Source organism: Octopus sinensis, linkage group LG23, assembly GCF_006345805.1.
Source record: "Octopus sinensis linkage group LG23, ASM634580v1, whole genome shotgun sequence".
NCBI classification, from domain to species: domain Eukaryota; kingdom Metazoa; phylum Mollusca; class Cephalopoda; order Octopoda; family Octopodidae; genus Octopus; species Octopus sinensis.
Window position 1 is genome coordinate 13,445,504 of NC_043019.1, and position 15,841 is coordinate 13,461,344.

Here is a 15,841-nt window from a genome sequence, read left to right on the forward strand (position 1 = left end):
CCTTTCGAGGGCGATAAAATAAGTACCGGTTGAATACTGGGGTTGATGTAATTGACTTACCCTTTCTCCCTGAAATTGCTGGCCCTGTGCTAAAATTTCGAGGGCGATAAAATAAGTACCGGCTGAATACTGGGGGTCGATGTAATTGACTTACTCTTTCCCCTGAAATTGCTGGCCCTGTGCCAAAATTGGAAACCATGTTTAAGCACAGACATGGCTGTGTGGTAAGAAACTTGCTTCTCAACCACATGGTTCTGGGTTCAGTCTCACTGCATAGCATCTTGGGCAAGTCTCTTCTTATTTATTTATTGCCCACAAGGGGCTAAACATAGAGGGGACCAGCAAGGACAGACAAAGGGATTAAATCGATTACATCGACCCCAGTGTGTAACTGGTACTTAATTTATTGACCCCGAAAGGATGAAATGCAAAGTTGACCTCGGCGGAATTTGAACTTAGAACGTAGCGGCAGACGAAATATGGCTACGCATTTCGCCCGGCGTGCTAACGTTTCTGCCAGCTCACTGCTTTCTTTAGCCTTGAGCCAACCAAAGCTTTGTGAGTGAATTTGGTAGACGGAAACTGAAAGAAGCCCATCATGTATATTTATATATGTGTGTGTGTATTTGTGTGTCTGTGTTTGTGTTTGTCCCCCCATCACCGCTTGACAACCGGTGTTGGTGTGTTTACATCCCTGCAGTTTAGTAGTTCAGTAAAAGTAACCAACAGAATGAATACCAAACTTAAAAAAAAAAAGTCCTGGGATTGAATTATTCAACCAGATCCCTTCAAGGTGATGCCCCAGCATGGCAGCAGTCAAATGACTGAAACACACAAAACGTCAAACTATGTGAGTTATAAGAAATAAGACATGTTGACTTGTTGAATGTATTGAATTCTGTTTGCCCTGCTTTTATGACCAAATGAATTTAAATTTTTGTATCAATTTCTCTTTTTCTATTTGTTTCAGGTAAGATCCTCACTATCCTTGATTTTGAAAGGTTTCGTGGGTTATTCTTGGTTTTAATTACCTGTAACAGGTATGATATGCAATCCTGCTTTTCTTTTTTTAAAGTGCAGTGGGAAAGCCCATATACACTTATACACACACACTCACACACTCACACACAAGCAAAACACATAGATATACGTACACACATGCATGCATGCACACTCACACACACACACAGGTGCAAACACATGTGCAGATAAGGATATACATCATAGAAGGACAAAGTGGACGAAGTGGAGCAGAAGGATGCATGTGGATGGAAAGAGTCGCTGAAGAGGTCGCAGAGGTGTGATGAAAGATTCCAGACAATGGACATATATAAAACAAGAACAATAATAAACAAGCGAAGAGGGAATTTATAGGGCAAAACAAAGGGGGGAAAAAATGACCATCCTGAAATATAACAGTATCTGTTTCAACCCCACAGTTTCTCATCAGGAATCTTACAAAACAACTACATAAACGGTTTTTAAAATGTTTTTGCTCTTTCTCTCTCTCTCTCTCTTTCTCTCTCTCTCTCTCTCTCTCTCTCTCTCTCTCTCTCTCAGGCATAAATACACACATGCACTCTCAGTAGGGTCCTTTCCTTCTCATACTTCACCCTACTTGAATCAAAGCTAATCAATATACAATTCCTGTTTTCACTTGGTCTTTGATGTAGTCTTTTTCTTATCCATCTTTGCTCTCTTTCTCTCCCTTCCCTTCTCTCTCTCTCTCCCTCTCTCTCTTTCTCTCTCTCCCTCTCTATTTATTATCTATCTATCTGTCTTTCTATTGATTATCTTGGCTTATCCCTTTAGAGTATAAACAAACCACATCAGGCATAAATATTCTCCCTGGTTTCATGTTCAAGCTAACCAGATCTGGCCTCTCACACCAACCCTGCAATTCCATGCTTAGCGGTATTTCGCCCATCGCTACGTTCTGAGTTCAAACTCTGCCGAGGACAACTTTTACCTCTCATCCTTTCAGGGTGGGCAAAATAAGTACCAGTCGAACTCTGGGGGGCGTCGATGTAAATGACTCGTCCCCTCCCCTAAAACTGCTGCCCTTGTGGCAAAATTTGAAACCATTATTATTATTATTATTATTATTATTAAGGTGGCAAGCTGGCAGAATCGTTAGCATACTGGACGAAATGCTTAGAGGTATTTCGCCCATCGTTAAGTTCCGAGTTCAAATTCTGCCGAGGACAACTTTACCTCTCATCCTTTCAGGGTGGACAAAATAAGTACCAGTGGAACTCTGGGGGGGTCGATGTAAATGACTCGTCCCCTTCCCTAAAACTGCTGCCCTTATGGCAAAATTTGAAACCATGAGCGGTATTTCATCTGTCTTTAATTTCTGAGTTCAAATTCCGCCGAGGTCGACTTTGCCTTTCATCCTTTTGGGGTCGATAAATTAAGTACCAGTTGCGTACTGGGATCGATCTAATCGACTGGCCCCGCTCCCCCAAACTTTCGGGCTTTGTGCCTAGAGTAGAAAAGATTATCATTATTATTATTATAATTATCATTATTATTATTATTATTATTGTTATGAAGGCATTAATTTCCAGAAGTACTTTAAGATAATGGGATAAGAGTATTTGACAGCGATAAGAACTCACCACAAATAACAGGAAGAGAACTATCAAGAGAAGAGCTTACAAGATGAAACAATGAAGATTTGAGATTATAATCTTGTAATGGTGGAGCGGGGCCAGTGGCGGTGGCGGTGGTGGCAGCGTTGTTGGGGGGTTCCAGTCTTTCAGTTGTTTAGATGTTTCCTACTACGGCAAATTAGTCACACCGATGTTGGCGTTGGCGTTGGCATTGGCTTGTCAGCATATTCTGAGAGGAAGGGCAATTCTGGTTTTGCGGATTCGAGCAAAATAATTTTTTTGTGCTACCTTGCCAGAATTATGGAAATGTTGTGAGTCACTAAGCAAGGCCTCAGTTTTTTTTTCTTTACTTTGTTTTTTTTCTTTTTTAGTGAGGTTGGGGACAAGTGAAGGGGGTTGCTTAAAACTGCTAGAAATAGCAGCCAAACTTTCTCCCTCAAAGTACATTGTTGTATTTTTATAAAGGGAAATAAAATAACCAACCAAAGCCTTGTGAGTGGATTTGGTGGACGGAAACTGAAACAAGTCCATCTACACTGTGTGTGTGTATGTGTGTGCACATGTGTTTGTCCCCCACTATCACATAACGACCAGTGTTGGTTTGTCTACGTCTCTGCAACTTAGCAGTTCAGCAAAAGAGACTGATGAAATAATTACGGGGCTTTAAAATGCAAGTAAAGGGTTTGAGTTGATTAAACTCGTCAAGGTTGTGCTCCAGCATGGCCACAGTCCAATGAATGAAACCAGTAAAAGATAAAGGTAAGGCCATGCTGGATGCTCTGTGTGTGCATATTTTATCTCTTACTTGTTTCAGTCATTGGTTTGTGGCCATGCTGGGGCACCACCTTGAGGAGTTTAGTGGAAGAAATCAACCCCAAAACTTCCAATTTTTTTTATAAAAAAGTCCAAGGAAGACGTGGCACTTCAAAGGGTTCCCAGCTGTAAAATCCATGCCAAAACTGACCTCACCTGTGCTGGTCCTATGTAAAAAGCATTCTGTCCACTCTGCAGGGTGGCTGGTGTTATGAAGAACATCCAGCTGTAAAAACCATGCGAAAACTGACATTGAGGCCTGGTGTGGTCTTCTGCCTGGCCAGCTCCTGTCAAACCATCCAACCCATGCCAGCATGGAAAGCGGATGTTAAATGATGACGATGACGATATCCAGTAAACCGTATCTGCCATTTAGCCACCATGTCCTACAAGCATCCAATTCCAGCTCTCCTCATCACCTCTTCCCTTTCTCGTTCAGTCCCAGTCGCAGATCCCCAAGATTGCCTGTTAATAGCATGGATGGAACATGTCCTGGCTATTGTTTCGTACGTAAGCAATCTCTATTCTCTCTCTGTCTCTCTCTCTCTCTCTCTCCTCTCTACAGCTTAATCTCGCAGCGAAACCAATGTTTTCTAATAATTCTAAGAATTGTTGTCAGTTTTTCTGTTGGCTTCTGCCGCTACCTGTTCTTGTTATTGGTCAAAATAAGATGAAAAGGATTTGAGTTTTCGAGGAAATAAATTTTTTTTCTTTAAAAAAAAGAAATCAGAATAAAAATACAAGAATCACAGAAGAGTAGAATTATCAATTTAAATTTGCTGCTGTCGGAAAAAATATTTTTTTCATCCCAAGGCCACAGTTATAATTCATCTTCAGGTTTTGTTTTTTGTTTGTATCTTTGTTTTTTCTTGCTTCTTCTTCTTCTTATTATTATTATTATTATTATTATTATTATTATTATTATTATTATTATTATTATTATTATTATTCTGCTTCTTCTTCTTTTTCTTCTTCTTCTTCAGTTCTTCTTCTTCTTCAGTTCTTCTTCTTCATTCTTCTTTTTCTTCTTCAATTCCTCCTCTTCTTCTTCTTCTTCTTCAATTCCTCCTCTTCTTCTTCTTCTTCAATTCTTCTTCTTCTTCAATTCTTCTTTTTCTTCTTCTTCATTTCCTCTTCTTCTTCTTCTTCTTCTTCAATTCTTCTTTTTCTTCTTCAATTCCTCCTCTTCTTCTTCTTCAATTCCTCTTCTTCTTCTTCTTCTTCTACTTCTTCTTCTTCAATTCTTCTTTTTCTTCTTCTTCATTTCCTCTTCTTCTTCTTCAATTCTTCTTTTTCTTCTTCTTCAATTCTTCTTTTTCTTCTTCTTCTTCTTCAATTCTTCTTTTTCTTCTTCAATTCTTCTTTTTCTTCTTCTTCTTCTTCAATTCTTCTTTTTCTTCTTCTTCAATTCCTCTTCTTCTTCTTCTTCAATTCTTCTCTGCTTCTTCTTCAATTCTTCTTCTTCTTCAATTCTTCTTCTGCTTCTTCTCCTTCTTCAATTCTTCTTCTTCTTCTCCTTCTTCAATTCTTCTTCTGCTTCTTCTTCAATTCTTCTTCTTCTTCTCCTTCTTCAATTCTTCTTCTGCTTCTTCTTCAATTCTTCTTCATTCAATTCTTTTTTTTTAATTCTTCTTCAGTTCTTTTTCATTTCTTAAATTCTTTTTCTCCTTCAATTCTCCTTCATACCTTAAATCATTCTTCTTCAATTCTTCTTCTTCTTTTCTCCTCCTCCAAGATTGATTAACTACACTCTAAAGCCAATGAGAACATAACGGGAGGGGAAGAAAAAAAATTACAATCAAAAACAAAAATGTCCAGAAACCAGAAGAAATTTCTGTCAAATAATATTTCTCTTGTGATGTTCTCTTCATCTCTTGAACTCTGTCTCTCCTTCTCCCTCCCTCTCTCTCTCTCCCCCTCTCCCCCCTCTCATTATCCTAGTCCAACTTTGCACAGTTCATTACAGAAATGATACATTCCAAATTAGTGATTTTAATTTTTTTTTTATTAAAGAAATTTGCCAAATTCTCTTCATCTTCACCTTCTTCTCTCTTTGTTTATTTTTGCCTGTTGTTCTTTTTTATTTTTATTTTTTTTTTTGGTTTGTGTTCACCATATTCTTTTACCCTTTTTTTTATTATTATTATTTGTAACCCACATTTTGGTAAGCTTTTCTGTTTTTGGAAAAGGCCATTAAAAATAGGTGTCTTCAGATCAGAACCTTCCGTACGAATGTGTTGCAGAGTAATTAGTCTTAATGTGTATTTTGGGTCACAGATTTTATTCTATATACATACATCACGCTGCTTCCAGTTTCCGTCACCTTTCTCTCCTTCTCTCTCTCCCTCTCTCTCCTTCTCTCTCTCCCTCTCTCTCCTTTTCTCTCTCTCTCTCTCTCTCTCTCCTCTTTTTCACTCTTTTCTGCTGTCATTTATGTTGTCCGGTCTATCAGGTCTTGCAAAACCAGTATATATTCTTTTATTCCTTTCAGTCGTATGGCTGTGGCCTTGCTGGAGCACCGCCTTCTAGCCAGAGGAATCGACCCACCCCTCCGCCCCAGGACTTATTCATTGTAAGCCTGGTACTTATTCTGTTGGTCTCTTTTGCTGAACTGCTAGGTTACAGGGATGCAAAAATGGCGGTGCATCAGCATGGCTACAGCTCTGAGCTGATACTAATGAAAAAAAAAGTACCAACATCAGTTGTCAAGTTATGGGGCAGCGGTGGGGGTAACCAAGACACAACGACACACATAAATACATATATATATATTTATACGACAGGCTTCTTTCAGTTTCCGTCTACCAAAGCCACTCACAAGGCTTTGGTTGGCCCGAGGCTATAGCAGAAGACACTTGCCCAAAGTGCCATGCAGTGGGACTGAACCCAGGACCATGTGGTTGGCAAGCTTCTTACCACACAGCTTCACCTGCACCTATATATATATATCTATATCATCATCACCATTTAACATCCGCTTTCCATGCTGGCATGGGTTGGACAGTTTGACTGGAACTGATAAGCCAGAGAGCTGCACCAGGTTCCAATCTGATTTGGCATGGATTTCTATGGCTGGATGCCCTTCCTAATGCCAACCACTCCAAGAGTGTAATGGGTGATTTTCCCATGCCACTAGCATGGGTGGCATTTGCATGACACTGGCAATGGCCATAACTGCAATTTCACTTGGCTTGATGAGTCTTCACACACACACACACACACACACACACACACATATATATATGTGGAGGCGCAATGGCCTGGTGGTTAGGGCAGTGGACTCGCGGTCGGAGGATCACGGTTTCGATTTCCAGACTGGGCGTTGTGTGTGTTTATTGAGTGAAAACACCTAAAAGCACCATGAGGCTCCGGCAGGGGGTGGTGGTGAACCCTGTTGTACTCCTTCGCCCCAACTTTCTCTCACTCTTTCTTCCTGTTCCTTGAGTAACACTGCGATGGACTGGCATCCCATCCAGCTGGGGGGAACACATACGCCACAGAAACCAGGAAACCGGGCCCATGAACCTGGCTAGGCTTGAAATGGGTGACGTTTATCGTTTTTATGCATATGTATGTATGTGTGTGTGCATGTATGTCTGTATGTATGTATATGCATATGTATATATGTGTCTATGTATGCATGTATGTGTATGCATATGTATATGTATGCGTATGTATGTGTACGCATATGTATATCTATGTATGTGTGGATGTATATAAGAGTATGTATGTATATGTGTTTATGTATGCATGTATGTATATGTATATCTTATGTATGCGTGTATGTATGTAAGTGTGACGAATGAATGATTTTAATAATTAATTACTATTTCTGCCCCTCCTTCCCTTTGACACCATTGAATAACTTTAAATGGACTTCAGAGCATCGTTTGCCATACCAAGTGCCAATTACCAGGAGGCTCTTTTATTTCTAAGTGAAAGACTGTCTCCAAACTAATGGCTCCAGGGCGATTTAGTGATTAACCTCTGAAACAAGGCACGTGCTCGCACACACACACACACACACACACACATATGGGTGTGTATGTAGATGGAAACATACATGTCAAAACCCTGAGAATGGATTTGATTGACAGAAAATGAAAGAACCGTATCTTCTGTGTGTGTGTGTGTACGTATGTCTATGCATATGTATATATGTGTATGTATATATATATATGTATGTATTCTTTATTTAAAGCAGCAGAAAATTCAACAAAACCTGTTACTCTGAGTTTCCCGTTGCCGTTCATCGGAAAATTTTTGCTAGAATTATACATATATATATATGTATGTATGTATGTATATGTGTGTGTGTATGCATTCATGTGTGTATGTGTATATATTTGTAGATATGTTTGTGTATATATGTGTATGTTTATATATGTGTGCGTATATGCGTATATATATATGTGTATGTGCATATATGTATGTATATTTACACACATACATATATGTATATGTAAATACACATACACACTATTTTGTATGCAGAGATCTTTATCTCCCATTTCTAAAACCAAATACACTCTCTCTTTCACACACACACACATATTGATGGATGATATCAGCTAATGTTACATACTAGGTACAATAATGATTGTGGAGGCGCAATGGCCCAGTGGTTAGGGCAGCGGACTCGCGGTCATATGATCGCGGTTTCGATTCCCAGACCGGGCGTTGTGAGTGTTTATTGAGCGAAAACACCTAAAAAACTCCACGAGGCTCCGGCAGGGGATGGTGGTGATCCCTGCTGTACTCTTTCACCACAACTTTCTCTCACTCTTACTTCCTGTTTCTGTTGTACCTGTATTTCAAAGGACCGGCCTTGTCACTCTCTGTGTCACGCTGAATATCCCCGAGAACTATGTTAAGGGTACACGTGTCTGTGGAGTGCTCAGCCACTTACACGTTAATTTCACGAGTAGGCTGTTCCGTTGATTCGGATCAGCCGGAACCCTCATCGTCGTAACCGACAGAGTGCTTCCACCACAATAATGATTATTTTAGTTAATGCTCTTTTTTGTTTTTTGTCTTCAAATTCCATGTTGAATAAATTCTAATGAAATGAATACAAAATTTTCAGAATAAAAATATTCATTAAATCATATTTAAATGAACGCATATTTCTTTTAGCATGTTTGCCATAGCTATATGTTATCAATAACAATGCTAATGTTTAACTATTAACATCTGTAATATCATCTGCCCCTTGTTATATGACAAGTATCGTTCTAATTAATTACATTACAATACTGAATTTCAACAAGATTGATGGAGGAAATTAGGTGACATTTGGAGGTCTTTGAAAATAAAAATATGGTTATTGCCCTGTGAATTCCTGTTAGGGAAAGCTCGTTTTGTAACCAATTGCTGATGATTAATATAAAATACTTGAATGAATGAATGAATGAATGCAGGTGTCATTGTTAATGTGTGTTTCTTGGAATCAAATGTCACTGAACTAAATTCAGGCAATTCTAAGCCATCTAGAGAACTTCAGCATGCTAGAAATAACACCCTACTGTCTGTCATTACAACAAAATATTGGACATATTAGAGTATGAAGTTAGTCCTGGATATACCAAAATTCTAGACAGTGATTGGGTGTGTATGTGTTTAGGTGTATATATATGTGGAGGCACATGGCCTAGTGGTTAGAGCAGCAGACTCGGAGTCGAGATATCGTGGGTTCGAATCTCAGACCGGGCGAAGTGTGTGTTTATGAGCGAAACACTTAAGCTCCACGAGTCTCCGACAGAAGGTAATGGCGAACTTCTGCTGACTCGTTCGCCACAACTTTCTTTCACTCTTTCCTCCTGCATCTAGCAGCTCACCTGTGACGGACCGATGCCCTGTCCAGTGGGGAACCTATACACCAAGGAAACCAGCCCTTATGAGCCAGGCATGGCTCGAGAAGGAACAAGCAAACAAACAACATATATATATATACACACACACACATACACACCATTTCATTTTATATCATCATCATCATCGTTTGTCATCATCTTTCCATGCTGGCATGGATTGGATGGTTTGACTGAGGGCTGGCAAACCAGAAGGCTGCACCAGTCTCCAATCTGATCTAGCAAAGTTTCTATAGCTGGATGCCCTTCCTAATGCCAACCACTCTGAGAGTGTAGTGGGTGCTTTTATGTGCCACTGGCACGAGGGCCAGTAAGGCAGTACTGGTATCAGCTACGTTCAAATGGTGCTTTTTACATGTCACCTGCACAGGAACCAGTCCGGCTGCACTGGCAATGACCACACTCGAATGGTGCTTTTCTTTATGTACCACCGGCACAGAAGCCAGTCAGTGGCCCTGGCATAGGTGCTAATCAAGCGGCACTGTCATTGGCCACAACAGTGATTTCACTTACCTCAACAGGTCTTTGCAAGCATAGTTTATCATCCATTGATTGACGGACAATCTTAAATGGGCTGGTCATGGTGCACTGGCATAGGCCACGGTTATGGTCTCACTTGGCTTGCCGGGTCTTCTCAAGCACAGCATATCTCCAGAGGTCTCGATCACTTGTCATTGCCTCGGTGTGGCCCAATGTTCGAAGCCATGAATTTTGCAAATCATGCTTGTAATAGCCTATAGATGGGGAATACAACAACTAAAGCATGAGATTTGTGTAAACATATGTAGGAAGTCATCAAAGGATTTATGAATTTCCATCCAAATTTCCCATTATTACTATATATATTGTTGGTAAAGCATAAATCCGGAAAAGAAACACACTCTGAGTTATATAGCCGTATATTATATAGATAAAGTTAGATAAGGCTGGTTTATGGGATTACCTTGGGTTTCTCGTCACTAAAGCACTTATCTTTATAGCGTATCGTCAGATCTCAAACCTGTTGGCCTGTGGCCTCTCTTGCAATATATGTATACACACGCACACACAGATCTATGCACACACGCATACACACACACATACACACACATATGATATGTGACTGATCCTTTTTAAATTTGTGGGTATATTATTGGCTCCACCAGCTATGGGGGTTTCCTGTGTGGGAGGCATGGATATTTAAACTGGATCTGTCAAAATATGTGGCAGTATCTTACATATTCTGAGGAACCATAAAAAAAAACAGGACAAGGTGTTGGAGTTGGGGTTAAATTAATAAGCACAAAATACCTGTTTATTTCACTGTATACTTCTTTTGATTTGTTTTGTGGGTTTTTTTGGGGTTTTTTTTATATTTGATACTCAGGAAGATATTTGAAATTGCAAGAGTTAGAAAAAAAAAGGGATTGTTGTATGAAATTGAATGCAAACAAGAGAGGAAAAGAGATAACAGGTAAATAATAAGAAAATAGAGGGATAAGAAGATAGATAGTTGGGTGGATCAGCATAGTGGGTGGATGAATAGATGGATAAATAGATAGATAGATACATACATACATACATACTTAAATGGATGGATAGATAGATAGATACATAGATAAATGGATAGAGATAGATAGGTAGGTAGAGAGATAGATAGAGAGGTAGAGAGATAGATAGGTAGGTAGATTGATAGATAGATAGATAGATAGGTAGGTAGGTAGATAAATGGATGGATAGGTAGATAGCTAAATGGATAAATAGATAGATAAATTGATTGATAGATAGATTAGATAGACAGACAAGATAGATTGATAGAGTGATACATGTATAGATACAGGGAAGTGAGTAGAATTAATAAGATGGATATGTTGGTAGACATCTAGGAACATTGATAGATAGGTAGTTACGCAGAGATTGGTTGAGTGAGAATATCCCATTATTTTACTAATAATGACTAATTTGGTGACTACACTAACCAGAATATGTTCACCTAATGGGATTATTCCATTTTCTTTTTTGTATGTTGTTGTAGCTGGGTTTTTTTTATGTTTTTGTTATTTTGTTTTAGAAAAAATGGCTGATGTGCACTGAAAGCACTTCCTCTCTCTCGTAATATATAAATATATATATTATATATATATATATGTATATATACATATATATATATATATATATATAATTATATATATATATATGTATTATATATATATATATATAGATAGAGATAGATATATATATATATATATATATATAATATATATATAGATAGTAGTCTATATATAGATATAGATAGATATATATATATATAGATATAGATAGATATATATAGATATAGATATATATATATATATAGAGATATATATCTAGATATAGATAATATAAGATATAGATATATATATATATATATAGATATATATATATTTATATATATATATATATAGATATACATATATAGATATATAGATATATATGTATATATATAGATTATATATATATATAGATAAGATATACATATATAGATATATAGATATATATGTATATATATAGTATATATATGTATATATATAGATATATATATGTATGTATAATATATAGATAGATATATGTATATTATATATATATATAAATATGTATGTATATAGATATATATATACGTATGTTTGTATATAGATATATATATATATGTATGTATGTATATAGATATATATATGTATGTATATATATATAGTTATATATATGTGGGTATATATATATATATATATACACACACACACACACACATATATTGTTGTGTGTGTGTGTTTGTATCTTTTACACATCAATAATTGTTCACCATAAACAAGATGTAAAGCAAGACAAACCAAAGAAAGAGACAGTAAAGGAAGAGGAGGAGGAGGAGGAGGAATGAGAGAGAATGTGTGTAGGAGGGAAGGTGAAAAAGAGTAGGAGTGACAGAGGTAGTGAAGGCCAGAGAATGGTGATTGATAGATAGATAGAGAGAGAGACAGAGAGAGAGAGAGAGGGAGAGAGTGCAATAATGGTAGATGTCAAAGAGGATCTTTCCACGATGTAAACTCTGAAAGGTTTTCCCAGAAGAGAACAGCAGTGATGGAGTTTGATATTATTAATTCTGATGTTGACAGCGATTCTGAACATAGATAATGAGCAGGAGTGTGTGTGTTGTGTGTGTGTGTGTGTGTGTGTGTGTGTGTGTGTGTGTGTATGTGTGTGTGTGTACTGTTGCTTTTCTGTGTTTTTTTTTTCTGATTTCACTGAGAGCTGTCCATCCATCCATCCATCATCATAACCCTCATCTCCATCTCACCCTAACTCTCCACTCTTTCTTTCCTTCTTTCCCTCTTTCTCTTTCTCTAGCTATCCATCCATCTATCTGTCTATATAACCATCCATCTCTTCTCTCTCTCTCTCTCTCTCTCTCTCTCTCTCTCTCTCTCTCTCTGCTCATCCATGACCGCATGTGTACCGTTGGCGATTTTTTCCCTCTGTCTTCCCTTCTCTGGATCTTTCCTTCTCCTATGTTTCCGACGAAGAGCTCCGCTCGAAACGCTAAACCCTCCTTCTTTCCTTCTTTCCTGAGCGTCCAATAATACTATATTTGTTCCACGTCCTCGCGTTGTTGTGTTTTTTTTTTTGTGCTTTCTTGTTTGGATTAACTTTATATATATATATAAAATCTATCTACCTGCCTTTCTATGTATCTCTTTATCCACCTGTCCGTCTACCTTTCAGTCTATCTGTTCAGCTATCTATCTATCTATCCTACCATCCATCTAGCTGACTATCCATCCATCTACCTATTCTGTTGAAATTCCCTCCCACTACCTCCACTTGCCCCCCATCTCAATCCTTTTACTTTATCTATCTCGCTTGGCTTCCATCAAATCCTTCTCCCACTAACACAATATACCTCCGTCTCTTCTCTCTCCCTTTCTCCCTCCCTCTCTCACTCCCACCACCTCAATGCCATGTGATGTGTTACTCCATTATATAGATCCCATTTCGTTTCTCCCTCTCTCTCCCTCTCTCTTTCTTTCTCTCCCTCCCCTATCTCTCTCTCTCTTTCTCTCCTTCCCCCTCTCTTTCTCTCCCTCCTCCTCTCTCTCTCTTTCTCTCCCTCCTCCTCTCTCTCTCTTTCTCTCCTTTCCCCTCTCTCTTTCTCTCTCTTTTACTCTATCAAAGCCCTACCCTCTGCCCATCGTCTGACTTGTGAGATGTTCCTCCATCATCTTTCTGTCCGTGTGTGTGTGTGTGTATATTCATACACACACATATACATACACATATGTATGCACACAAACACACACACGTATTTGTATGTGTGTAGCCATCATAGTCCTCCCCACCAGCAACTCCACCATTTCTGGTGTCTAAAAGGTTCTTTCTTTGTTAAGCTGTTGACTTGAATCCTCCATATTCTAAACCATAAACTTTCCTGGTTTAAAAACAGGAACAACAACAACATCATGTTTCCTAAAACCGCCATTAACCTGGCTTTTCTTTCCTTTCTCTCGTCCTCTCCTTTTCGCCTTCCTTTTCTGTGTGTGTGTGTGTATACCTGTATGTATATGAGATAGATAACCGAGTTCACTTAACACTGAGTGCTTAATAGATATCTACCTGGATTTATTAATCTCTTTTATCTTTTGTTATATGTACGTATGTTGTGTGTGTATATATATATATATATATATATATATATGATGAGGATGATGATGATGGACTCTCTTGTGATGAACAACAAATGGGGGTTTTGTAAAATAAAGTGGCAATCGTGTTCTGTGGACACGAATGTGTCTCTTGAGGGCTGCTGGTGATGCCTTGAAAACCTTTTGGCAAAGGGAACAAGTTGGGGACTCAGATTGCTTGAGTGATTGTGGTTCATTTATTACGTGATTTCTTGAGTGGATGGCAAGGCCTTCTTTGCTTCTAGCCACAAAACCACAGTGATGGGTAAAGTTACCATTTAGAGCAAGGGTGGGGGAACCTTCTGCCCGTGGGCTCAATTGCACCCACAGGCTGGTATACCATAAATCTTCGAGTATAGTCTGCAGGGGATTTTTAGGGGGCTGTACCTCTGAAAAACCTAAACCTTGTGTATAATACGCACCCCTTCTCTAACTTGAGTGAAGAAGGTCTTTATAACATCCTTGGTTTGTAAAAATGTATACAGTAACGTCCTTTATTATTATTGTATATATAACATAATGCAAACGTGTAGCTTTTTTGTGCATTTTGTTTGCAGAAAATAAAGAAATAACAAAGCAAGTTATGGATGATTCTTTTATGACTTCATTGCTTTCAGGCTTAGCTTAAGGTATTTTCGCGCCCGACTTCACAAAATGCGTCTGAATAAACACTGCCGGACAGCAAATAGAAACTCAGACATTGCCTAGAAAATAATTTTCATTTTTAACCTCGTATATAGTACGCACTAGGGATTTTGACCTTTAAATTTTGGGGAAAACATGCGGATTATAATCGAGGATTTACCGTAAATGTTAACGAGTTAATGATGTTTCATATTACAACCATTCAAGTAAAAAAAATTATTGTTTGCAGAGATATATCCAGACATTGGTGGTTTATCTGAAATTAGTTGGAGATTTTCACTCAGGAACCTTTTGCATGTTATGAGATCTTTTTCTTCTGTTGTATGTCTTGGCATGATGTTAAAAAGAACTGATCCAGTTGAGGTGAACTAGTTCTGTCTTAGTGCTGCGATGTGATGTATGATTTTTTGTAAGGACAGCTGGTTCAGGGATCAAGCCTTACTAAGGGTGCTCCCTAGATACACAAACTTCACTGTAGTAGTTGGTAGTAAATATGAAATTTCTGAATTTCTGTGGCAACATAAAAATTTTACAGAATAATGTTATTTCTCTCTGACAATTTCGAAATGTCATAGAAACTGCCATTCCATATCTAAATGAGTGTGTGTGTGTGTGTGTGTGTATGTGTCTGTATCTGTATGTCGCTGCATGTTTTGTGTATATGTATATTGTTATGGATGTCTACGAGTGGGTGTGTATCAAATTTTATTGCATAATTTTATAATACCAAATGCAAATAGCACTTTGTTTATTTGAATTTCAACAGGGTACCCCCACCACACACATATACATTTGCAGAGTATATAAAAGTATTAGATTAAACTTAATAGTTTCAACCATATTGTCTTCTGCTTCACTCAGGAAGTTCTTTCTGCCAATAATGTACGTGAACAGAGCTGTTGGAGTTGAGAAGTTTACTTTCCAACTACATGGCTTCAGGTTCAATCCCACTGCACAGCACCTTAGGACAATGTCTTCTACTATAACAGCAGGTCAGCCAAAACCTTGTTAGTGGAGTTGGTGAGATAGAAACTTAAGGAAGCCTATCATATATGTGTGTACATGTGTGTGCATATATATATGTGTGTGTGTGTGTATATGTATGTGTGTATATATTTATGACTGTGTATGTATATATATATATATATATATGTATGTGTATCTGTGTCAGTGTTTGTTTATATACGTATATATTTATGTATACTTATAT

At 38.0% G+C, this 15,841-nt stretch overlaps 1 protein-coding gene across 1 annotated transcript in view; it reads left to right on the forward strand.

The window, feature by feature from the left end:
* Nucleotides 1-969: 969 nt before the first annotated feature.
* Nucleotides 970-15,841, forward strand: part of LOC115223691 (exostosin-1) — a gene marked incomplete at its 5' end in the record, with an annotated part of 177,277 nt that continues 162,405 nt past the window's right edge. The window contains one exon of the mRNA XM_029794364.2: nucleotides 970-1,040. Within this exon, the coding sequence (XP_029650224.2) occupies nucleotides 970-1,040 (71 nt within the window). The remainder of the gene's footprint in view (nucleotides 1,041-15,841) is intronic.